General features: G+C 40.4%; 1 protein-coding gene, 1 long non-coding RNA gene and 1 other non-coding gene across 3 annotated transcripts in view; 2 read left to right on the plus strand and 1 right to left on the minus strand.

Moving 5' to 3' along the window:
• The window catches only part of LOC118992556 (uncharacterized), a 24,239-nt gene extending 5,352 nt beyond the window's left edge, over nucleotides 1-18,887 (plus strand). The window contains exon 3 of the long non-coding RNA XR_005067648.1: nucleotides 18,835-18,887. This is a non-coding gene — a long non-coding RNA (uncharacterized LOC118992556). The remainder of the gene's footprint in view (nucleotides 1-18,834) is intronic.
• Nucleotides 5,286-5,392, plus strand: LOC118992694 (U6 spliceosomal RNA). Its single transcript, XR_005067695.1, has one exon. It is a non-coding gene; the product is annotated as a U6 spliceosomal RNA (small nuclear RNA).
• Nucleotides 11,696-26,339, minus strand: CATSPER2 (cation channel sperm associated 2). Its single transcript, XM_037054487.1, has 13 exons — nucleotides 25,887-26,339; nucleotides 25,542-25,688; nucleotides 24,838-25,011; nucleotides 24,383-24,451; nucleotides 19,931-20,103; nucleotides 19,257-19,412; nucleotides 18,856-18,980; nucleotides 16,878-17,056; nucleotides 16,566-16,665; nucleotides 16,168-16,224; nucleotides 13,545-13,741; nucleotides 13,038-13,205; nucleotides 11,696-11,825 (listed from the first exon to the last, which is right to left on the minus strand). The coding sequence occupies exons 2-13, from the start codon at nucleotides 25,684-25,686 to the stop codon at nucleotides 11,794-11,796; spliced, it is 1,575 nt and encodes a 524-aa protein (XP_036910382.1). The 5' UTR covers nucleotides 25,687-25,688; nucleotides 25,887-26,339; the 3' UTR covers nucleotides 11,696-11,793.
• Nucleotides 26,340-26,500: the final 161 nt, after the last annotated feature.

Consider the following 26,500-nt stretch of genomic DNA (forward strand, 5'->3'; position numbering starts at 1 on the left):
GAGTTTCTGCACTTGGTTTTTTAAAAACTCACATAATTAAGTCTCCTTTTGATCCACTTCCGCCAAGATAGAGGTATAGGTGGAAACACTGTGCCTTCTCCCACAACCAAGTTTGAATACAACAAAGGTTTGGAGAAACAAAGACACAACCAAAGGACAGAAAATTGAATTATACGGAAGTCCGGCTACATCTAACCGTTCAACGGGGACGGTAAGAGGGGCGGAGCCAGCAGCGAGCAGGGTCGGGCAGGACAGGGCCCCCGACCCAGGCGCGCAGGCAGACGGGAACCAGTTGGGGTGCGGGGCAGACCGCGGGCGCATATTCGCTCGCAGTGAGACGGACCACGCAGGCCCCAGGGGGCGAGGGCTGACGGTGGTGGCACACTCACGTGCAGTGGAACGAAACGCGTGGGCCCGGTGACGGCAGCAACTGTGGCACCGGTGAGGGCCGTGGTGGCAGGCGGTGGACAGGACCCCATAGTCCCTCTTTGACCCCGCCCCCACATACAGCGTCACAACCCAGCGACTTAGTTGCCCTTCTGCACCGGTGAGGGCCGGGGCGGCAGGCGGCAGACGGGACACCAGAGTCCCTCTTTGACCCCGCCCCCAAACACAACATCACAACCCAGCGACTTAGTTGCCCTGCAATACCAGTGAGAGCCATTGTCCCTCTTTGACCCCGCCCCCACATACAACGTCACAACCCAGCGACTGAGTTGCCCTGTTCTAGTGAACACTTTAGGGCTCTGATCCTGCTATGGAACAGGCACGAACAACCCGAAAGATGGCACAAGAAGAACTCAAAGTCCCAGAGCCAATAACTCTAAGCGACCGAGAAATTGCCAGCCTCTCAGAAGCACAATTCAGGACACTATTTATCAGGATGCTCACAGAACTGGTTGATTATAGTCACAAATTAGAGGAACAAAGTTACAAATTAGAGGAACGTGTGAGGGCTGGACTGATTGAAATGAAGGGAGATGCACAGGAAACCAATAGTGATGGAAAGGAAACGGGGACTCAAATCAATGGAATGGACCAGAAGGAAGAACAAAACATCCCACCAGAAAGGAATGAAGAAATGAGAATTCAAAAAAATGAGGAGAGGCTTAGGAACCTCCAGGACATCTTTAAACGTTCCAACATCCGAATTATAGGGGTACCAGAAGGGGGAAAGAAACAGCCACGAGTGGAAAACGTATTTGAACAAATAATAAAGGAGAACTTCCCCAGTCTGGCAAAGGAAATAGACTTCCAGGAAATCCAGGAAGCTCAGAGAGTCCCAAAGAAGTTGGACCCAAGAAGGAACACACCAAGGCACATCATAATTACATTAGCCAAGACCAAAATGAAGGAGAGAATCCTAGAAGCAGCAAGGGATAAGGGGACAGTCACCTACAAAGGAGTACCCATCAGACTGTCAGCGGATTTCTCAAAAGAGACCTTACAGGCAAGAAGGGGCTGGAAAGAAGTATTCCAAGTCATGAAATCCAAAGACCTACAGCCAAGATTGCTTTATCCAGCAAAACTTTCATTTAGAATGGAAGGACAGATAAAGTGCTTCTCAGATAAGGTCAAGTTCAAGGAGTTCATCATCACCAAGCCCTTATTATATGAAATGCTAACGGGACTTACCTAAGAAAAAGAAGATGAAAAATATGAACAGTGAAAGGACAGCAAACTCACAGTTATTAACAACCACACCTAAAAAGCAAATTAAGAGGACAGCTATATCAGGAGTGGAACCATAGAAATGAATCACATGGAGGGTTAGCAACAGGGGAGTGGGAGGAGGAGAAGGGGGGAGAAGGTACAGAAAATAGTATAGACAATAGGTAGAAAATAGATAGGGGGAGGGCAAGAATAGTAGGGGAAATATAGAATCTAAAGAACTTGAGACACGTGGTTATAAACTAAGGGGGGGAGAATGGTTGGGGAGGGGGTTATGGGTGGAGGGGAATGAAGGGGGGAATAGAACAAGTGTAATGGTATAATCAATAAAAAATATTTAAAAAAAAGAAATCCTGTTGTCTGCCAGATTCAGACAATGTGCCAATTGAGGGTAAAGTTCTTTGAGTTTATAGCAAATGTTTCAGGCTATTCAATATAAGCAGTTTAGTAAATAAGGTTCAAGAAAGATAGAAACAAGTTTCAATCTATGGTTGATCAAATGGAAATAGGAAAAACCAGAACCAACAAACTGAAATTACAGGGGTCCAGAACAAGAAATTAATTAATCATGTGTCTTGCCAAAGTGGAATGGATAACATTGGTGGTATGACTGCAAGGCTCTCTGATCTGGCAATTTTAGTAAAGACACCTGGGAGGAACCAAAAAAGATAAGAAATTTGAAACATCCTCCCTCTCCCAAAACCTCCCAGAGGGCACTCTCTATCTGACAAGAACATATGCCTCCCTTTGTAAAATGCAATTATTTTTCTCTCTTTTCAGTGTACTTTTGTAATTGAAATATATATTGCTCACAAGATATTCAAGCATTCTCCACACTTCCCAGATCTCTTGCAGTTAGGTAAGGTCAACTTATTAGCTTTGGCCAGTGGTTAGTGAACGACCAAAGAATTTAAGAGCTAGTGAATGACCATCCAACCATCTCTTTCCTGTTGAAGTAACCAAGAAACTGCGTGTTGAGATGGCAGTGTCACAGGCCCAGTAACCTGAAGCTCCAAATTATCACAGGGCATTTACAGTCAATTCTCACAATTTGTGAGTTCTACATTTGTGAATTTTCCATTAAATTCTACTCATTAAAATTTATTTGTGACCTAAAAAATCAATACTTGTGTCATTTTCACAATTATTCACAGGCATGAAAAATTTGAACCACCTCATGTGCACATTCCCAGCCGTGGATGAACAAGGCAATCCTGCCCCTTTTCATACTGTAAATTAAATGTGCTTTTCACGGTCTATTTAGTGCCCCAATTTTGCATTTTTGTGTTATCTGTTGGCGATTTCTCTGTTTAAGAAGCTCCACATGCTTAGTGCTAAAGTGCTTTCTAGTGCCCGTAAGCACAGGAACACTGATATGCCTTAGGAAGAAAATAACATGTGTTAGATAAGCTTCATTCAGACAGGAGTTACAGTGCTGTTGTTGACAGAGAGGTCAATGCTAATGAATCAACAACATATATTAAATAAGGTGTCATCAAATAGAAACACCTTACACAAAACACAATACATAAAACAAGGTTATATATCTGTCAGTTGCTGAAGATGTTGTGAGCAGAGGCCTACAGAAACCTAACCCTGTATTTCCCCTGGGAGCCATAGTTCAGTGTTTGCTAATTCAGTGTTTGCAGTCACCTTTTAGAACATAACTACTGAGAATAACAAGAATCAGCAGTAGCTGCCTTGAAGAGTTGTCTAACCAGTATTGGAATCTTCGTAAGTGAGAAATATACTTTTCTTGTGTTAAGCCACCAAAGGTTCAGGGTTGATTTGTTTTTGAAGTATAGCCTTTGACTCTCCTGATTAAGACACTTTTACATTATGTTGTCAATTTGATAGTAGACCTCTGAAGTCTAGGTTCCTAGTCTATTATTTTTTAGCTCTAGAATCAGAATAAATTTCTGTAGTTCACTCATCTGTAAAATAAATATTACCGATCCATCTGATTATGTTTAATCACTTGCATTATAAAATGCCTATGTCTTGGCAGGCACTTGCATAGATCCAGCAAATGTTACTACTACTATGATTAAACCAGCTCAAGATGATTTTTTTTAACTAAAAGAATCTCAATCAATAAAAAAACTGATACAAGAAGTAGTAGCTTAAGTAAAAGGCCTTCAGAAAAAATATTTAAGTAGGGAGGGGTTGATTGAGGACTCTCCCAATTACTTGTCAGTCCCCATTGGGATTAGATGAGGCAAAGCAGGTTTGAAAAAACAGTAAGGAGTTCAGTTTTGAACATAGTACAAATTAAGTGCCTGAGGACAGACAACTGAATATTTTCCCCTGGAGTCTCTAAGAGAGGTCTGGACTGAGAACAGAATTGGAAGGCACAGTATACAGACAGTAGTCGAAACAATAAAAGTGGATAAAACACAGAATTTGTAGAATATGAAGCAAAAGTAGCTGAGGATCACACATTTAAAGCATGGGGAGAAGATGCTTAGCAAAAAAGTGAAAGAGAAGTAGTCCAAAGGAACTCTTCAAGAGAGTCATGTCATGAAGCCAAAGAACATTTCAGTGACTGTGCAATGACCACCATCTGTGGTGATTTTGAACTTTGTTGGTTTAGCTAAATTGGAATGAATTTCCCAGAATCCCTTTCCCTGTATGGTTGGCCAACAAGAGAAACTTGTGTGAGATTTCAGAAAAGAAAGTAAAGTAGTGAAAACCTCTAGTTAGAGGTGTTGAGGGATAGACACAGACATGTGTGTCTCCTTTCCTCTGTGTGTCAGAGGAGAGGAGGCCCAGTTTGTCTTCACTGAAGAGAGGATTAAAAATAGGGAGATAGAATTGTCAGATAAGTATTCTTATTTGGTCCTGTAAAGGCTTTTGTAAGGTCACATGCTACTCAGAGGAATCTACCTAGTCTGGTATTTCAATACCAAAATATATAAGGGAACCCCCCCCCCCTTGAATTATCTTCTGGAGGGTGGGATCCTTGCAGTACAGGCTTCCCCCACTAGGTGAGTGTTCTATGAACCCATCTATATTGGTGTACCAGCTGATGCTGTTGTGAGAGGCTGCATTTGGCTTCAGTGAATTTTTTTGTAAGGACTCTTTCAACTCGTTTGCCCATTTCATGATGGGTGATTTACAAGCACACCTGTCCACACCAAGCTGCATGTGCAGCAGTTTTTGACCAAAAACGGCATGACCGCTATGCCCCACCCTCCTATTCACTGGATCTTGCCTGAGCAACTTTTTTTTTGTTTCCCAGATGAGAAAACTCCTCAAAGGGAAACATTCTACCAATTTGGAAGAAGTGAAACAAAAGACAGCAGAAGCACTAAAAGGCATCACAATTGACATGCTCCAAAACTGTTTTGAGCAGGGGGAAAACCATCTTGATAAGTGTATTTAATCAAATGGAGAGTACTTTGAAGGTGGCTATATTTAAACACGTAAGAATAAATACACAATTTTTTGTAAGTAAATTCCAGGGGTTTTGGGGTCCCCCCATCATAAGTATCATCTTACACTAGACTAGAGTGTAAGCCCTTGAGCAGTGACTACACCTTGTTATACCCCAAGTGTGTAACACAGTCACTGGCACATAATATTAAACAAAAATTTGTTTAAAAAATTAATTAGTGCTTGCTTCAGCAGCACATATACTAAAATTGGAACGATACAGAGAAGATTAGCATGGCCCCTGCGCAAGGATGACACACAAATTCGTGAAGCGTTCCATATTTTTGATATAAAGGAAAGAATAAACACATGGGATCTCATTAAAATTAAAAGCTTCTGGTTCGATTCCCAGTCAGGGCACATGCCTGGGTTGCAGGCTGGTTCCTTGCAGGCTAACTACCAGCAGGGGACTCGCAAAAGGCAACCATACATTGATGTTTCTCTCCCTCTCTCCTTTCACTCTAAAGATAAATAAATAAATAAAATCTTAAAAAAAAAATTAAAAGCTTCTGCATGGCTAAGGAAAACAGTATCAAGATACAAAGAGAAGCAACAGCTTGGGAAAACATATTTGCCAATGATACCTCAGACAAAGGTTTAATCTCCAAAATATACAAAGAACTCACTCGACTCCACTCAAAGAAGACAAGCAACCCAATTAAAAAATGGGCAGAGGACTGGAACAGACATTTTTCCAAGGAGGACATACAGAGGATCCAGAGACACATGAAAAGATGCTCGGTATCACTAGCTATCAGAGAGATGCAAATTAAAACCACAATGAGATACCACTTAACACCAGTCAGAATGGCTATCATAAACAAATAAACAAACAACAAGTGCTGGAGAGGTTGTGGGGAAAAGGGGACCCTAGTTCACTGTTGGTGGGATTGCAGACTGGTACAACCACTATGGAAAACAGTATGGAATTTTCTAAGAAAACTAAAAATGAACATGCCTTTTAACCCAGCAATTCCACTGTTAGGAGTATATCCTAAGAACCCTGAAACACCAATCCAAAAGAACCTATGCACCCCAATGTTATGCTCATAGCAGCACAATTCACGATAGCCAAGAGTTGGAAGCAACCTAGATGCCCATAGGTAAATGACTGGATCAAAAAACTATGGTACATTTACACAATGGAATTCTATGTTGCAGAAAGGAAGAAGGAACTACTACCCTTTGCAACATCATGGATGGAACTGGAAAGCATTATGCTGAGCAAAATAAGCCAGGCGGTGAAAGACAAATACCATATGATCTCACTGTTAACAGGAATCTAACCAAAACAAACAAGCAAGCAAAATATGACCAATGACACTCAAATGCAGAACAGGCTGACAGGGTCCAGAGGGGAGAGGGGAGAGAATCATAGGGGAAAAGGGGATGGACTCACATGAACAAGTATAAAGGACACATGGACAATAACTAAGGGTGGGGGGCGGAAATGGGAGGGAGGCAGGGAGCATGGGGCAGGGGCGGGCAGGGTTGGGAATATAAGACAGAAAGCTGTACTTGAACAAGAATTAAATTAAAAAATCATTTAAAAAATTAATTAATACTACTTCACACATAAGGGCTAAGAACTGCACCATAGTGATGAGCTTGTTGCTTCCACTCAAAGATTTTCAGTGTTCATGTAAGAGAAGGGACAGTTCTTTAAAAAAAGAATTCCAGCTAATAAACATGGGAGGTATGAGAGAAACAGAACACCATAGTAGTAATTACTACATAAAAGACCCACCAATGAATGCTGAAATTAGTGGGGCAAAGTGTAAGTAGAGACAAGATACTTGCATAACTTCACAGTGTCTCCCCCCAAGTATATATTAATTATAAAGGGAAAAATAGTTAACTTCACAGTGGAGAAACCTAATTGACATCACCCTAACTAAGGGATCAAGCTTAACATCACCAGTTGTAAGATGTGTCACTATTGCATACCTCTCAGCTCAGAGGATGTGCTGAGAGGGGCACTTCATCTCTTGGTATTCTTCTAAAAATTCATGATCACAGTGTAATCATTAGAAAGCATCAGAGGAACCCAAATTGAGGGACATTTTAGAAAATACCTGACCAGAAATCTTCAAACATGTCAAGGTTGTAAAAGATAAGGAACGACAAAGGCAACAGTTACAACCAGAGGAGACTAAGGAGAGTAATAACTCAATGTCATATCTTGTATGAGCTCCTAGGAAAGAAAAAGGACATTAATAGGAAAACAGGTGAAATCCTACTAAAGTCTGTACTTTCCTTCTTTTTTAAAAGTATACTTTATTGATTATGCTATTACAGTTGTTGCAGTTTTTTCTCCATTTTATTCCCTCTGTCCTACACCCCCTCCCCTCAGCAACCCCGCCAACTTATTTCATGTCCATGGGTCATACATATAAGTTCTTTGGCTTCTCCATTTCCTATGCTATTCTTAACATCCCCCTATTTTGTACATATCATTTATGCTTCTTATTCCCTGTACCTTTTCTCCCATTTTCCTTCCCCCGTCCTTGCTGATAACCCTCCATGTGAATTCCATTTCTGTGATTCTGTTCCTGTTCTAATTGTTTGCTTAGTTTTTTGTTTGTTTGTTTTTTAGGTTCAGTTGTTGATAGTTGCGAGTTTGTTGTCATTTTACTGTTCATAGTTTTGATCTTCTTCTTTTTCTTAGGTAAGTTCCTTTAACATTTCATAAGATAAGGGCTTGGTGATGATGAGCTCCTTTAACTTGACCTTATCTGGGAAGCACTTTATTTGCTCTTCCATTCTAAATGATGGCTTTGCTGAATAGAGCCATCTTAGATGTGGGTCCTTGCCTTTCATGACTGAATATTTCTTTCCAGCCCCTTCTTGCCTGTAAGGTTTTTTTTTGTGTGTTTTTTTTTTTGAGAAATCAGCTGACAGTCTTATGGGAATTCCTCTGCAGGTAAACTCTCTACTTTTTTCTTGTTGCTTTTAAATTTTTAATTAAGGAAGGGAAATTTTCCTTTTCACTAAGAAAGGAGTTAAAGAATGAGGCAGCCTGCATAGACCATTCATTTGAAGTCGGTTGCAGAAAGCCAGGAGGGGATCAATCATCAAATACCTACAAAGCAGTTTGAAACAAATATGCATATGTAAAACCGATTCAGTGGCCCTGAGGATGGGACCTGAGATCCTGCACATCTAACAGGTTACCAGGTGAAGGTAATTCTGCTGGTTCTCAGACAACACTTTGAAGAAAGCTACTCAAAGAGCAACCACTTTGTGAATAGTATATGTAAGATTTTTAAAATAATGCTTCCTTACTGTTTTATTGTTTATTGTATTCTGAGTGCCAGGTTCAATGAATTCTCCAATACACATCCTACTGGACCATTACTTTCTTGAAATTCTGTGCTGGCTCTAGTGACATCACTCTAGATGATTATCCTCCTGTGTCTTCAGCATTCCCTCTCAGGCTTTTTTTGCTGGCTCTGCTTCGTCCTCCTATCCCTTAATTGTTCCCATTTCCCAGACATCTGCCTCCAGCTCTCTTTTCTTCTATTTGTAATTACTGGAAATCCTTTGTTATCTCTAATTCTAGTTGATTCCTTTGGGGTTTCTAGGTATACAGTTGTGTCTAAATATAGTAGCTTTAGTTCTTCTTTTCAAATATTTATGTTATATTTCTTATAATAAGATATTTAATAAAATTATATATTGACATTTGTTTTAGAAACATTTTTGTTTTCATTTTATGGGGAATGACTACAATGCTTTTCCTTGAAACACAATGTTGGTTCTTGGTTTTAGATAATCTTTATTCATTTTCAAAAATGAGATTTAGCCCTGGCTGGTGTAGCTCAGTGGATTGAGCGCGGGCTTGCAAATCACACCATTGCGGTTCGATTCCCAGTCAGGGCACATGCCTGGGTTGCAGGCCAGTTCCCAGCAGGGGACTCACGAGAGGCAACCATACATTGATATTTCTCTCCTTCTCTCCTTCCCTTCCCCTCTAAGGATAAATAAATAAATAAATAAATAAATCTTTAAAAAATTAGATTTAATTTACATTACATAAATTCACCATTTTAAAGTGTACAATTCAATGTTTTTTATGTATGTATGAGTTAACCACTCTAAAAGTGATAAAATTTTAACAATAATCATTTCTAAAGACTTGAGCTATCCAACAATGGAATGGGATCCCCTGCAACTAGAGATATTAAGCCTGACCTGGATAATCCCCCTTTTAGTGACGTTCTAAAACATGTTCCTGTTGTGATGGGAGATAAATTCTTAAGTCCCTTCTAATGCTAAAATCTGTGGGACATATATTGATTTGAACACTTCTACACAGTGGAATCACTGCTCTGAGCAATGGCAAGGAAGCGAAATAAGGGACGCTCTTTTGGCCCCAAAACAGGTGAAAACAATAAAGTTAATGATACACATACCCTAGCTAGGTAGTTCAGTTGGTTAGAGAATTATCTTTAAAAAAAAAGATTTTATTTATTTTTAGAGACAGGAGAAAAAGGAAGAAAAACACCAACGTGTGGTGGCCTCTCATGTACCGTGCACTGGGGACCTGGCCCATAACCTAGACATGTGCCCTGATTGGGTATTGAGCCAATGACTCTTCAGTTCATAGAGCCAGCACTCAATCCACTGAGCCACACCGGCCAAGGTGGTTAGAGTGCTGTCTTGATATGCCAAACTTGTGGGTTTGATCCTTACTCAGGGCACATATGAGAATCAACCAATGAATGCATAAATAAGTAGCACAACAAATCATTGCTTGACTCTCTCTCTCTTTCTTTCTCTCTAAGAAAAACCAATAATATAAAAAGCTGAGAAACAGTGTGGAGTTTCCTCAAAAAATTAAAAATGGAACTGCCTTTTCATAAAAACAAACACATAGACCGATGGAACAGAATGGAGAGCCCAGAAATAAGCCCACACCTTTATGGTCAAGTAATATTTGACAGAGGAAGCGAGCATATATAACTGGATAGAGATAGTTTATTCAATAAGTAGTATTGGGATAGTTGGACAGATACATGCAGAAAAATGAAACTAGACCACCTTCTTACACCACACACAGGAATAAATTCAAAGTGGATCGAAGATTTAAATGTTAGACCCCAAACCATACAAACTGTAGAAGAAAACATAGGCAGCAAAATATCGGACATCGCTCATAGCAATATTTTATTGGATATATCTCCCCAGGCAAAGGAAAGAAAAGAAAAAATAAACAAATAGAACTATATCAAACTAAAAAGTTTTTGTACAGCAGCTCTGGCTGGTATGGCTCAGTGGGTTGAGTGCTAGCCTGTGAATCAAAAGGTCACCAGTTCAATTCCCAGTCAGGGCACATGCCTGGGTTGCAGGCCAGGTCCCCAGTCCTTGCTGGGGTGTGTGAGAGGCAACCACACATTGATGTTTCTCTCACTCTCTTCCCTTCTCCTTCCTCTCTCTCTAAAAATAATAAATAAAATCCTTTAAGAAAATAATAAAGCTGCCTTTCAACCCAGCTATCCCACTGATGGGAATATATTTGAAGGAACCCAAAACACTAGTTTGAAAGAACATAAGTACCCTTATGTTCATTGGAGTATTATTTACAATCACTAAGATTTGGAGGCAGCCCAAGTGTCCATCAGTAGATGAGTGGATAAAACAGCTATGGTACATTTACACAATGAAATATTACTTGGCCATGTAAAAGAAGAAAATTTTATCCTTTGCAACAGCATGGATGGATATGGAGAACATTATGCTAAGTGAAATAAGTCAGAGAAAGACAAATACCATATGATTTCACTCATATATGGAATCTAATGAACAAACTGAACTAATAAGCAAAATAAAGGCAGACCCATAGATGGAGAGGAGGATGACAGCTCTGGGCTGGGGTGGGAGGGCACAGGTGTGGCATGACTGAGCAAAAAGGAAAAAGAAATCATGGACATGGATGGTAGTGTGGTGATTGGGGTGGGGAGTGGAGAGGTGAAAGAGGATATAAGAAGGATAAATGGTAATGCAAAAATATAATAAAAAGCTATTTAAAAATATTTTATTTATTGATTTTTAGAGAGAGAGGGGAAGGGAGGGAGAAAGAGAGGGAGAGAAACATCAATGTGTGGTTGCCTCTGGTTTGCACCCTACTGGGGGCCTGGCCTGCAACCCAGGCATGTGCCCTCAATGGAAATCTAACCAGTGACCCTTTGCTTTGTAGGCCAATGCTCAATCCACTGAGCTACACCAGCCAGGGCAATGTAAAAGCTGTTTTAAGAAAGTTAATGGTACACGGGAGAAGCAATATTCCTAGATAATGGAAACAATAGTTCTCATTAGTTACATCAATAGTTCCAGGGATATCCTTACCCCAGTTTCCAACCAGAGAGGCCTGTACCCACCAGGGAAGTAGAGGGTAAAGTTAGGACTCTGTCAGGAAGTAGAGTTTGCAAGAGGGGTAGGAAGTTACAAAGTCAAGGAAAGAGTCAGTCTGAGTAGCTGTGGAAAGTGAAGAAAGCCAAGAACCACAGGCCCCATTGGTATTTAAACGAACTTTTTCACCTAATCTTATACCTTTCAGTATCCCCTATGTCTCAGAGACAGGCCACTAAGCAATTATCAGTAGTATTTATTAAACATTTACACTTTGAATTCTCCATTTCCAACTATTCCCTTTGTTATCTGTTGCCAAAACCATCCATCGTAGGCTTACTTGTCTTCAAAGTTCATCAGTGCCTGCACTGTAAAGAAACAGACTATGAGGCTGGAGAACTAAGAATATGCAAATACATACAAGTGTTTTAAGACCCTGCTTTCCCAGGTTCTCACACAAATTTTTATGTTCAATTAATATCTTTACATTAAATTAAGCCATATGTTGCATGTCAAATATAATTTAAAAAATAAATTAAAAAAATTAAGCCATATGCACTGTACTCTTTGCCATAGATGAATTACTTAGGATTAAAGAAGCTGCCTTGCTGCCTCCTCTATTTCACTCTGTTCTCCTCAGGGAACAAGCGGGAAGGCAAGGCTGAGGACAACTGGAAAGAGCAGGATTAACCTTAGGCAACATTTTGAAGTAGGTGAATGTCTCCTTTGACATCCCGTTCTATATTCCACATTCCAGTGTTATAAATTTCTCTTATTGCCCTCCTATGCCCACCACAAACATATATTCCTCTTCCCTAATTGTTATTTTCACATCGAGTTGATTTCAACTAAGTATGGGGAAGAAAACACTAATCCATATTAAATTGTAAAAAAAATGGGGGTCTAACTCTTTCAGTTTTCATTTCTAGAATGAACATTTATTAATCTGATTTAATCTCCAACTGGTAAAATTTCAAGTGAGAAAGTTAGAGAAAATAGCTCTACTATTTAAATCACATGCTTCTTGCTGCCTAGGCTGACATTAGAAGGTGCTGAAAGGAAGACAAGTCTATAATTCATAAACCTCTTTTGGGGGTTGAAGGAAGTGGGCACTTGTGGCCTTTCTGCTCAATGTCTAATGCCAACAGCTATCAGTCATCATACACCCAGTCTCATAATCTGGAGCCTAAGGCCCTTCTGCTCAGGTCTAAAATGTGGCCTTCAGAGAGAAGACACATGTACAAAAGAGGGTGGGCCACCAAAAGAAGCAAGAGCACACCTTGTCTTAATTCCCAACAAATGGAACACTATCCTCTTGGGAAACAAGCTCTCAGACCTGAAAGGATTTAGGTGCCCCCTACCAAAGAAGCAAAATTGCCAGGTTCTCTTTAGGTTAGAAGAAATTGGAACATATGTCCAGAAGGTAACATCCCAAACCAAGTATTTGCCCTTTTAGGTATGAGGTGGAAATTCAGACACTGAGATACCAAAATAGTGATCATCCACCCCCCTATCCTCAGTTATATATGCTACTCCAATGTACTTAATTCCTGGTCCTTATGACTGCCCCAAATCCATACCTGCAAACTCTTGCAAGCGCTTACGCTCCTCTAGATTATACTGAAGCTTTTCTAGCAATTCAAAATATCGGAAGAGTGAATCTCTAGGCCAAACAACACGTTCTTCCTCATCCATGTCCATTAGCCCAGGCAGATTCTGGTGCACATGAGTCTCCCAATCCAACTGACCTGGAGGAAAGAATTCTTCTTAAAGACATACAGATTTGTGGAAGTTGGGAAAGAACTGATGAATCTTATGGTGTGTGGGCGAAGGGGAAAAGCAGAGATGAAGGAGGAAACAAAAAGCAGGAAGGATGGTAAAGGGTGCGTCACCAAGAGACCACATTTTACAATAGGCAAACACAGCCACAGCCACACTTATCCAAAGTGAAGCAGAAGTATAGAGGAAATGAAGAAGCACAAAGAAAGTAACTAAGACAGAAAATCAGACTGGTACAAAAAACTGGGAAGTAGATACAGTTAAGACTGGGATGTCTCCCAGAAAAGTGGAAGAAGCCCTCTGCTTACCAAACTCTCTGGATCCAGAAGAAGAGGAAAAGAAGGAAGAAGAAGAAGACAAGGAAGATGAGGATTTTGTCTTTTTTGACAAAGACTCTTTTGGTTTTGATGCAGATGTTCTTAAATCCTCTTCAGTAGCACTGGTTTCAGATTCTTCTCTAAATGTTTCTGATAAGTCTAAAGATTCCACTTGTTGATTGGTATCTCTATAAGTGAAAAGGGAAATGTTGTTGCTTGAAATATATTTATGAGATATGGTTTGCTCTTTCATTATTCTGATTCAGGCCCTGGCCATCCCCTAATGCTGAGACTTAAGGTTATGAAGGCCAAGCTGCTCATTGCATATACAGGTTATTGTATATACAAGCCCAAAATCCGAGTTTAAGCACTTTAAACCACAATTATTCCATGTACTATATCTATATTAGTGCCCCTCACCACATAGCTTCTGGGCTCAATTTTACTCAGGCTTCCATAATGCACACCCAACCTTATTTTGCCAAGCTGTAGCTCCCCACACCATAGCCCTATGCCTATTATACCATATCTACAGTCTTTCCCCACACAATTCTGTCTTTTAATAGTAGAGTCCCTGGGATCAGTTCTTGGTCTTTTCATCTTCTCCATCTATGCAGGGGTGTCCAATATACGACCTGTGGGCCACACGTAGCCCAGGATGGCTATGAATGCAGCCCACACAAAATCGTAAATTTGTTTAAAACATTATGAGATTTTTTTGTGGTTATGTATCATAGTGTATTTAATGTGTGGTCCAAGACAACTCTTCTTCCAGTGTGGCCCAGAGATTCCAAAAGGTTGGACACCCCTGATTCTATAGTCACTTCTTTGGTGATCTCAGCTGAGCTTAATTGCCTACTAAATGCAAATTTAAACCTCTAATCCAGACCTCACTTCTCAATTCAAACTAGTATATACAACTTTGACTCATAAATCACGACTTGACTGTCTAATAGACATCTCAAACTTAACCAGAACTTGGACTCTGCCTACCATACCTCTTCCACCAATAGCCTTCCCCATCTCAGCTAATTCTGCTGTTGCTCAGGCCAAAACTTTACAGTCATCCTGAACTCTCCTCTCATACATACCCCACATCCAGTCCATCAAAAAATCTTTTTGACTCTACCTTCAAAATATATCATTTCTTACTGGTACCATTCTGGTCTGAACCATTATCACCTCTTGCTTGGATAGCAGTATAGCTTCCTAACTCATCTTTCTGTTCCTTCCCCTGTTCTTCTACAGTCTATTATCAACACAGCAACTAGAATAATCCTTAAATGTAAGGCATTTCATGTCACTACTCTGTTATGTTCCCTATTTTATTCAGAGTCAAAGTCTAAGTCCCTACAATGGTCTCCACAGCCCTATAAACTAGGATCCCACAGCCCTACAGGATAGGGTCCCCATTGTCTCTCTGACCTTATTTCCTATCACTTTTCCCCTGCTCATTTTGTTCCAGTTACAATGGTTTCTTGCTGTTTCTTAAACACATCAGGCATGTTTCTGGCTTAGGACCTTTGTACTAACTGTTCCCTCTGTCTATAACATTCCTGCCATAGTGATCTCCTCACCTACTCCAAGTCTTTGCTCAAATGTTACCAGGCCACCCTGACTAACTTAAGATGATAACCAATGTACAACCCCCCACCCAATACTCTAACTCCCCTTAATTTGTCCTACTTTTTATTTTTTCATAGTGCTTATTGTACTTTACCATATTAACATACTCATTTAATATATTCATTATTTATTATCTTTTCCCCATCTAGTATGTAAACTATAGGAGAGCAGGTATTATTGTCTCTTTTGTTCATTGATACATCCCAAGCATCTAAAAAGTATTCAGTAATTATTTGTTGAATGGATGAATGAGATTACTTCTCCTTCTGCTCTCTTGTCCACTACTGAATACTCCGGGTCTAGAATAGCATCTATTTCATACAAGGTACATGTATATTAATGTATATTAATACATTAATATACATTATGGGGAATGTACATGTATATTAATACATACAAGGTACATGTATTAATTTCCTGTGGCTGCTATTAACAAATTATGACAAACTTGGTAGCTTAAGACAACAGAAATTTATTCTCTCACAATTCTGAAATCCAGAGTCTGAAATCAAGGTGTTGGCAGGGCTATTCTCCCCTGGAAGTTCCAGGGGAGATGAGTTCCCTGCTTCTTCTAGCTCTGGCAGTTAGTTGCCTGGCACTCAGTGGCTTCTTCTAGCTTGTGCTTGCATCACTCCAAACTCTCTCTATATTCACATTTCCTTCTCCTATTCTCTATGTTTATGTCTTCTGTCTCTGATAAGGAGCCTTGTCACTGGATTTAGGGTCTACCTGAATAACCCAGGCTAATCATATCTCAAGGTCCTTAACTTAATTGAATCTGCAATGACCTTTTTTCCAAGTAAGGTCATGTTCATAGGTTCTGGGGGTGAGGACATGGGCATATCTTTGGGGGGGGCTGCCATGCAACCAACTACAATCAATAGTTACTGAATGAATAAATTCTCTCTCAAAGCCAGTATTTGTCTTTGATTTTCTACTTTCTCCTCCTTCATGTGTGTACATCCCAGTTCACAAACACACTCCTGACCTGGCATCCATTTTGCTAAGGCTTGACCTCAGTGCCTCAGGGGACAGGTTTTGTCTCCTGAAAAGAAAAAACACAAACAAGTAAAGAGAGCTACACTGAAGCAGGAGTTTATTATGAAAAAAGAAAACTGAAGTGAAGAAATTGTACGAAAGGGGTGAAAATTAAGTGAAGAAAACTAAGTAAGTGAGGAGGAGAAATTATAGGAAAGGGGTGAAAAAGAGTAGGGAAACTCCACCAGTAGATAAAGAATCAGGCAATATTACAGAACTGGGGCATTCTAAATCTTGGGCAAATTCATTATAAGGGAAAAATGGGGTCAAAGCCAAAGAAGAGAAATAGGGAATAAGGTCAGGAAACCTTGGGGAACTAAAGTTGAGTTTGAAAATTGGGAAACAGACCTCTGGATAATCTGCCGTTTGAATATGTCGGCTTTGTGCTGAACCTCCAGGTGTGTCATCTCCTCATTCAGGTCAGTCCTGATAGCCTGAAAGTTAGTAACTGCCCCAAAGGACCATTAGGAGTTGGGGATGGTGATGACGAGACCCAGGGAGAGGGCTTAGGTGAGGAGAACCCAAGTGAAATAGCCATTACAGGCCCCAAGTCTTCCTGCTATATCAGGTTCTCTCTCTCCATAACCCATCAACCCTAGCTTTTACTCTAATTTCTTCCTACCCACCCCTCCTACCAAGTTTCACCTTTTCTATGCTTACCCATCATGGCTACTATGATGTTTCGAAAGATAATGGAACCAAGTAACAACGAAAGGATGACATAGATGCTGCTGAAGGTGCGGCTGACTTCAGGCACCTTCCAGGTGTCCTGAAGCAGTGCATACCAATGATCCATGGTGAAGAGAATGAACACTGTCACTAGGGAATTCAGCAGGTCCCTAAAGAAAAAGGTGCGTGTGTAGATAAAACAGATCTAAATCTCGAAGAAATAGTTTCACTCTCACTTTTTTTTATTCTCACTCTAAAAGCAACATAAGAGCATTTCTTTATGGTTTGCTCTGACTCTGGCTTCTTTTCTACCATACTCAAGTTTTTAGCTAATTATACTTCAGTTTGAGGTTGTTTCATTAGGTTTTTCTCTACTATGAATAATCTATGAATTTCAATTACTATTCCATTAGTACCTGGGGCATAGTAGGTACTTAATAAATAGGTGGTGACTGAATTTTTAAAAATTGTATGAATCACCAACTACATATCATTTTTTGTAAGTTTATTCTCCACTGTCCTACAGACTTCACCTAACAGAACATCACTTACAAATTTAGCAAACATCCTTCCTGTTTAGTTTGTTGTTATGAACTGATAAGTAAACATATGGATTTGTGACATAAATATGTGATCTCAAATAATGAATGATAATGGCTATATCACAAAAGCTCTCAGGAAGATATCTAAATTTTCCTTTTTGGTCTTCCATACACAATTTGTTGAAAACATCAGGGCTGGAATAGGATAAATTCTAGGACTTTCCTCACTTCTACTTTTTTTTTTTTAAGATTTTATTTATTTTTAGAGGGAAAGGGAGGGAGAGGAGAGAAACATCAGTGTTTGGATGCCTCTTGCACGCCCCCTGCTGGGGACCTAGCCCACAACCAGGGCATGTGCCCTGAGTAGGAACTGAACCAGAGACCCTTTGGTTCACAGGCTGGTGCTCAATCCACTGAGCCACACCAGCCAGGGCATTTTTTATAAAACTACCGAGAGAGCTGAGAGGCACTGACAAGATTGGATTCCAATTCATAAAAACATTATCACCTCCAAGTCCAAATTGACTTTATACTAGTAGTCAGTGTTCTCTACACAAAGATTTTATAAGGATTTAACTTTTTTTTTTAAATATAATTTTTATTTAATTCTTGTTCAAGTACAGGTTTCTGTCTTATATTCTCAACCCTGCCCGCCCCCTGCCCCATGCTCCCCGCCTCCCTCCCATTTCTGCTCCCCCACCCTTAGTTATTGTCCTTGTAGGATTTTACTTTTAAATGAGTTTAGGTGTGTGCATGCATAATCCTCTCACCTAGAGAGTGGGGTAAAACCAGTGAGCACATTTGAGAGTAACATTTATTATCACTTACAATATGTGTTAAATACTCTAAATGCTTAAATGAATTACCTCATTTATTCCTTCACTCTTACTACCACTTTTCAAAAGGGGTAACTGAGGTTTAGAAGCCAGGGCTTAACCAGTGGAGTATACTGCTATTTAAAGAAGGCTGATCTGGTGCATATGATTTGACAAACCAGAGCGATGCCCCAGCCGGTGTGGCTCAGCAGATTGAGTGCTGGCCTGGAAATCAAAAGGTTGCTGGTTCAATCCCCATTAGGCTATATGCCTGGGTTACATGCCAGGTCCCCACTTGGAGGTGTGCAATCTCCCACACAATGTTGTGTCTTTCCCTCTTTTTCTCCTTCCCTTTTCCTTTCTCTAAAAGTAAACAAACAAAATCTAAAAAAAAAAAAAAAAAAAAAAGCAGAGCAAATCTGGTAGCTGCCCTATCCTGAAAATCAAATTGAATACCACTAACTATTCTTTTGTGTTCTCTTTGTCTCTCCTGTGTTCCATTTCACTTTCTTAAAATAGTCTATACTTTTTGTACAACTATACTTTGGACCACTTTCCAGTCTTTCACCCGAATTCTCTCCCCCTACCCAGGCTTTCCCCAGTCCTGCCTACGAGAAGAACATGTGGTACTTCAGGTCCGGGCGAGTTGAACGCGTGTAATCCTCAAAGAAGTAGACACCAGTCACAGCAAAAATGTAGAAGAAGATGATCAGCAACATCAAAAGGAAGGTCATGCTCTATAGGCCATGACTTCAAGTCAGAGCTGGGCCAGACTAGGCTGATCTCCACCTACAGCCCAGTCTAGCCCACCCTGGCAATCCCCCACCAAACCCTCACTTCCAGTCCTGAGCCCCATCATCTGTAGAACACAGCAGCTCGACCCCACTGCTTTCTCATCCAATAATATATCACAGGGGTTTTCATTGCCCTCTTTAACCCACCCAGACTTGTTTCCTGTAACTCCCATGTTTGTCCACCTTGCCCACCTGGTTTTGCCACTATAGTCAATTCACCTTGAGGGCCCTGGCCAGGGCCAAAATAATGACTCGAACTTGAGGAAATCGTGTAAAGAGTTTGAGAGACCTTAGCACCCGACAGATCCTCAGCAACTTGAGCCATACAGACTGCCTTGTTACCCCTACCAGCACAACAACCTCAGGAAGCAGGGACTGTGGAAAACACACACATTATGAATAAAATATACCCAAAGCACTCTTGCACGGTTGCCCCCTCATTACTGGTCGTCTTCATAGTTCCTTGGGCATCATCTCTTGAATAACCATTCTCTAGTGACTGTTTCCTATTCAATCTTTCTATATTAAATTACTTAAACTCTGTACTTCAATTTTCTCAGACAGAAAAAGGTGATAAATGGAGTGTGTGTCTTTTCAGGTTGTTGTGGAGCTCAAATGAGAAAATACATGTAAAACACTTAGAACACCTGGCACTTATTAAGTGTTTAGTAACTGGCAAATATTACTGTTGGGGTTAATGTTGTGGTTGGTTTCTGCCTTGTAATGCCAACAATTCCTACAATGACTAACTTTTAGAAGAAAAAAAAGGAAGTTAGATATATTTCTATTTGTTTCTCCCTGTAATCTAATTATCTTAACTTTTCTCGTCACTTTGACTCACCTAGACACATCACCCAGCCCACTAAACGAATCATCCAGATATCTACCCTTACCAATATGGTAACAACAAAATCAAAGACATTCCAGGCATTCTTCCAGAAGAGAAAAAAGCTGGACAGCCACATAAGAAGGATCTCCAAGATAAAAATAAATAAGATGAACCAAGCTGCCACCTCCAGCGTCAGCTTCATTGGCCACAGTTTGGTGTTAGAGGATTCGAGCAGTTCTGTGAGAGCAGAGCAAAGGATAAGTAAAGGTTAAGGAAGTGGGAAGATGAATGATAGAGAATGATCATAATCTATTATAAACCAAATTTGTGCCCACTGCTATTACATTTTTCTGTGAGTTTCTCTAAACACTGTTGCTGCTTCAACATGCGAAACACAGGGGAGGACCCAACTGAATGTGGAAAACAGCTACGACTCATTTCTTCTGCTGGTGATCAATATACCAAACAGCTGCAAGTCACTACCTTCCCACTCTGGGGTCACACAGACACTGAGGGACTCATCTCTTAACGCCCTAACCCTGTCTACTGTACTGTTACCCCTGAGTCCCAAATTTCACAAAGAGGCAATGAGCCTTGAGAATGGAATGAAAATGTAGGGCCATGAGATGTTAAGTGCTTCATAAGGGATACAGAAGCAAGAAGCCAGATTCATGGAGCATATTGAGTTACAATAAGAAATTGTTGGTTCCTTATTTGTTAGCTTTTAAAACTTTCCCTTCCTTCCATACAATTGATTTTGTTCTGCAAAGCAAATTAAATCCTATACTTTCTTTCTAGAACCCTATTATTAGCTAATTGCTCTTCCTTAACTCATTGCCTTCACCTTTCAACCCTCTTCATATCATTTACACATTTAATGGATGTATACCATGCTACTGAAAAAAACATTAAGACTAAAATAGGTGTACAGGTTAAAACTTTAATATGTTCTCCCTTTGAAATAGGATAATCTGATAGCCTGCAAATGTTCTATGACTGATATGCTTGGCAGTTAATGGAAGAAGAGCATACTCAACCACCCTGAAGAACACAAACTGCTATTTTTATGCCCTAATACATAATTTCCCATCTAAAGTTTAACATATATTACATTATTTAATATATAATACATAATGTTATAAACCTGAAACTAATGTTGTATGTAAATTATATCTCAATTTAAAAAATTAAATTAAAAACTATATAATACACAAAATATACTTGATCCCTGAGTCTAACTTAATGTCATTTTAAAGTTCATTTATAGATAAATCATATATTCTCCTTAAAAAATAGCATGGACTTCTGGTCAAGATGGAGGCATAGGTAAACACACTTTGCCTCCTCACACGACTACAGAAAAAAATTACTACTAGACTATAAAACAAATCACCCAGACCATCAGAAAATCGAGCCATATGGAAGTCCAATAACCAAGGATCTAAAGAAGCCACAATCATCCAGACATGTAGGAGGGGTTGAGACATGGTGAGAGGTGGAGAGGCAAGGCACCACAGGAGAGGCATGGCAAGGAAGCAAAATAGGCACTCCCACATTCACGTGTGGTAGATAAAAATTAGGAGGGATCTCTGGGGAGTGAGTGATCCCAGCCCCAAACCAGACCACTCAGCAACCTAGGGTTCCAGTGCAGGAAGATAAATCCCCATAACTTCTGGCTGTAAAAACTAGTTGAGGTTGGGCTGGTGGAAGAAATTGCCAGATTATCAGGAGACTCCTCTTAAAGGGCCTGCATGGACTTAGGACTCATGCAGACCCACCCCTCTGGGCTTTAGCACCAGGGCAACAGCTGGAAGGGCACAAGCAGCATACAGGGAGAAAGTGAAGAGACTAGACAGAGCAAGTGCTAAGTGACAGCTTCCTCCTAGGCAAACCTCCAGAAGTTAGGCAGTGCCATTGTCCCTTCTCTCAGCCCTCCCCTAAAACAGCCACAAAGCAGTGAAACGGGTTGCCCTGCCCTGGTGATCACCTAAGGCTCTGCCCCACATAATTTATAGGTCTGCACTTCTATAACAGGCCACATGACTAAAACAGGGGATCAAAGCAGCTCTACCTAACACACAGAAACAAACACAGGGAGACTGCCAAATTGAGAAGGCAAAGAAAGATAGACCAATTGAAAGAACAGAACAAAACTCCAGAAAAAAGAATTAAACAAAACAGAGATAACCAACCTATCAGATGCAGAGTTTAAAACACTGGTTATCAGGATACTCAAAGAACTCATTGAGTATGGCGACAGCATAAAAAACACCCAGGCAGAAATGAAGGTTACATTAAGTGAAATAAAGAAAAATCTACAGGAACCAATAGTGGAGAGGTTGAAACTGAGTACCAAATCAATGATTTGGAACATAAGGAAGAAAAAAGCATTCCATCAAAACAGCAAGAAGAAAAAAAATTAAAAAGAATAAGGATAGAATAAGAAGCCTCTGGGACATCTCCAAATGTACCAACATCTGAATCACAGTGGTGCCAGAAGAGGAAGAGGAAAAGCAAGAAATTAAAAACTTATTTGAAAAAATGATGAAAGAAAACTTCCCTAATTGGTGAAGGAAATAGACATACAATTCCAGGAAGCACAGAGTCCCAAACAATCTGAACCCAAAGAGGACCACACCAAGACACATCATATTAAAATGCCAAAGGTTAAAGATAGAGAATCTTAAAAGCAGCAAGAGAAAAACAGTTGAAATCACTTGAAGCGTTATCAGATGCAAGGGGTAGGGGAGAGAAGGAGAAAAGGTACAGGGAATAAGAAGCATAATTGGTAGGTACAAAATAGGAAATGTGAAACCAAATAACCTATATGCACAGCCCATTTACATGAACTAAGTGGTGGGATTGCTGGAGAGAATGGGGGTACCAGGAGGAGCAGGGCAAAGAGGAAAACATTGGGACAACTGTAATAGCATAATCAATACAATGTAGTTGTTTTAAAAGAAATAAACCAAAAAAGAAAAAGTATTGTGAAAACTAAGACTACAAAAGGCTGGTAAATTTGACCACACACACATGCACACACACACACACACACACACAAAACCAAAATAAAAAATAGCATGAATCACTTATAAAATGCCAAAAGTAAACGTTTGCTTATGATTTTTTAAATGACATAATAAACGTTAAAATACAGTATTTAATTTGCTAGTCTAAAATATTTTTATTTCAACTTGATTCTTTATATCACATACAAATAATGATTAAAACACCTATGGCAGTTTTCAAGACTATATGTATTACTGGGAAACAAAATCACAGGACAAAAAAAATTGGGGAGCTTTGATCTAGAAAACTGTTAATAACTATTTTTTCCCTATCTGTAACATTCTTGTGATTTGGGAAATTGTTTTTTAAAAGCCTAAACAAAATCTTTTTAAAAGATTTTTAAAAAGATTTAATAAACAAATATATTTATTAATGTTTATCATATGAATTAGTCTGTTCAAAGAAATCTGTTAGTCACAAATTATTCCTCCTGCCTTTCTACCACGGGAATGTACCTAAGAAGATACAATTTACATGATTGTCCAGGTGATTCCTACTCTGGCAATCCACCAATCCTCTGGCACAGTGATTATATTTATTATTCAGCCATTTTACCAAACAGAATGGTTAGTGTTATTCTTTTGTTTTGTTTTGTTTTGATTTGTCCATTAGACGGAAGGAATCCTGTACATGTATTGTTATTATTCCAAGGCTTTACACTATATCCCTAACCTCACAGGGCAGATACATGCCTGTTATACAAGAAACAGAAAATAGTTCAAAATCCTCCCCATATTTGGAGGAAATGAAACATTTCAAAGTGAATGAAGCAATGACATCAATTACTGTGGTGTATTTAAATATCTCTGACCTAATTGCATTAAAGACAGTTTTAAAGTGGGGAAAGTCCCACTTTAGTGGAATGAAACAAGGAACTGGTACTTTCAGTGTCCTTTCTCTTTTCTGAGTAGTTGGTTTGAGATGATAACCAAATGAGCTCATTGATTCTCCAAATGTTTTATTGTTAATACATTGCATATAATTTATGATGGGTTTTAGTTATTTACTTTGACATTTTTGGCTCATCTAATACCTTACTTGTACCTAACTTGACATACTTTGTGAGCTTTCTTATCTGTACTTAATCTTTCTAAATATACATGTAAAAATGTAAATAGTGGCTCACTCACTTATGAGCACCAATATCCCTAACAGGAGAGATTGATTCAAACAAATTTAGACTAAACAGACACAAGAAATGTAACTAGCCTTTCCTGTTTCTTGTGAGTCTATCACACACCCTAGTGTCTGACTACCTTCTATCTCCTATACTCCCGAGAGTCCTCCAAATGTTTCTAGATCTTAGCAATTGCACAAATACTACTCTAGGGGCCTTAACATAATTATGTCTATCACAATTCAAATAACACTCAAAAATGTAAAATAATCCATTTAAAGGAAAAATGACTCCCATCCACTTCCTCTTTCATTCAATGTCAGTTCTCACCTATTTCAACCATCAGCACAATTGTATTCAAAAAGATGAGGAAGATGATGAAGTTTGTGAAGAGAGGACCTGCTTTCTCTTAAGGAAACAATGTATATTTGTTCTTTCTGATTCATGCCAGTGAAATAATAGGGACAAGAATAGAAACAGTGAGAGTGAGGAGAAAATGGATTTGGGAAAGGGGAAAGAAAAGTCATAAGGCAGTTGCTGAGACAAGAGACAGTAAAGCCATGGAATAAAAATGAGTGGCTTTAGGCCCTGGCTGGGTAGCTCAGTTGGTTAGAGCATCCTCCTGATAGCCAAGGTTGCGGGTTCCATCTCCTGTCAGGGCACATTCAAGAAACAACCATGAGTAAGTGGAACAACAAATTGATGTTTCTCTCTCTCCCCCTTACCTCCTCTCTAAAAAATCAAATAAAAATGTTTTTTTAAAAATGAGTGGCATGAAAGGATACACTCAAGGACCCATCCAGCCCACAAAGAGAGAGGTGGTCTCTGACTGCAGCGTACTTGAAACCTGCTCATCAGTCTCTGGCTGTGTGTAATCCGTTCTACATGACGAGGCTTTATAGAGAAGCTCACAAGCTGGTGTTGATCTACCAACATAAGTTTCTTCTGATGGGAAGGGTCTACACCAAAAATATAAAAGGGGCAGTAGATAAAGAGAAGATTTTGAGGGGATCTGAAGAGCAGGTAGGATTGGGGGCAGGAATACTGGTTACATAATGGGCCCCTTAGTGCTGGCGCTTGCCTTGCTGTTCCTTCTCACAGCAACTAACTTAGTTCAAAGAGCTAATGTATCGCTTACGACCAACATTGTCCATACCCAAGAATAAAGGTAGCAGTTTCAACCCTTTAAGTTTTAAGTGTCTTTGGTAAAAACTTCCACATCAGCCAGGGCCAGGAGTTATCCTAGGCCTAAAGGCCAGTGGCATGGGTTCTATGTCCTGGATTCAAAGAACTTTATTTCTAAAACCTTTATCAAGTTAGGTGTGCTCACTTCGGCAGCACATATACTATCAAGTTTGGTGTAACCTCCAAATTAGCAACCAAATCAATCTCCCCTAAATTTTCCACTCTTAAAATTGTCTGCTTCTTATTCTTAGGAGGGTGTGGTAAGAGTTTTAAGTTTCTGCTTGTGAAGACACAGACTGCTGACCAAGTATCTCTCGGATAGTGTGCCGTGGCACAGCTTGGCTCAAGCCTTGCAAATGCTCGATGAGAGAAAAAGTGTCAATGAGACGAGAACGAATGGCATCAGCTCGGGGCAGTTGCACGTGTCCTGCTGGGCGGTAAGTGGCCATGTCTGCTAAAGAAATGGAAGAATTAGGTATCATTTCATTCTTAGTTGCACCAAAGACCAGGCGTTCTCTTCCCCTCCTCCCACTCTCTTTGCCCTTAACAATACAATCAAACACATTGTACCAAGATTCAAGGTTTTTTGAATGAAAAGGAGACAAGAGCCGTAACAGAATATTGCGCAGTTGACTAAGCGGCCAGGCACCTTTACTTGTGGGACGGCATTTCTAATTATAAGCAGCAGCCACAAGCGCAGGAGTCCAAGGGGCTGGAAAAAGAAAAATTCGGGCACCACCTGGGCCCGAGAGAACCAGGCAATGCAATTTGGTGGAGCAGTGGGAAGGCCTGAGGGTGCCCCCGAAAGAAAAAACAAGAATGGACAAAAAGTAACGGCCTGACATTTTGAAAATGTATCCGGGCCCAACGCTCTCTCGGGTGCCAGCTTGTCCTCTCAACTCCCGCGTGTGGGGCCCTCGCCTTAGCCCAGGCTCTCTTCCGCCTACTCAGCCCCGACTTCACTCCTCTGCCTCCGCCTCCGGCACCCCCGGGCTCTTCCCACGCAGGACGCGCCTAGTGTCTGCTCTCCGCCTCACTGCGCCCCATTTCCAGCTCTGCGGCGGCCCCCTACCCCACACCCCGGATTCTGCCTATCCCGGAACCCGGACCAGGACCCAGCCCTAGCACCAGCACAGGCCACCTCACCGCCCTCTCGCCCCGTAGCTCGCCCCCTTGGCTCCGCCCCGCGCCCGGGCCACTCGGCGGTTACCAGCTGGTCCCGCCCGCCGGACGCAGGCGCAGCGCAGCCAATCGGCGGCTGCC

This window comes from Sturnira hondurensis, unplaced genomic scaffold (genome assembly GCF_014824575.4).
Source record: "Sturnira hondurensis isolate 20B ecotype Veracruz unplaced genomic scaffold, ASM1482457v3 Scaffold0008196, whole genome shotgun sequence".
Taxonomy (NCBI): Eukaryota; Metazoa; Chordata; class Mammalia; order Chiroptera; family Phyllostomidae; genus Sturnira; species Sturnira hondurensis.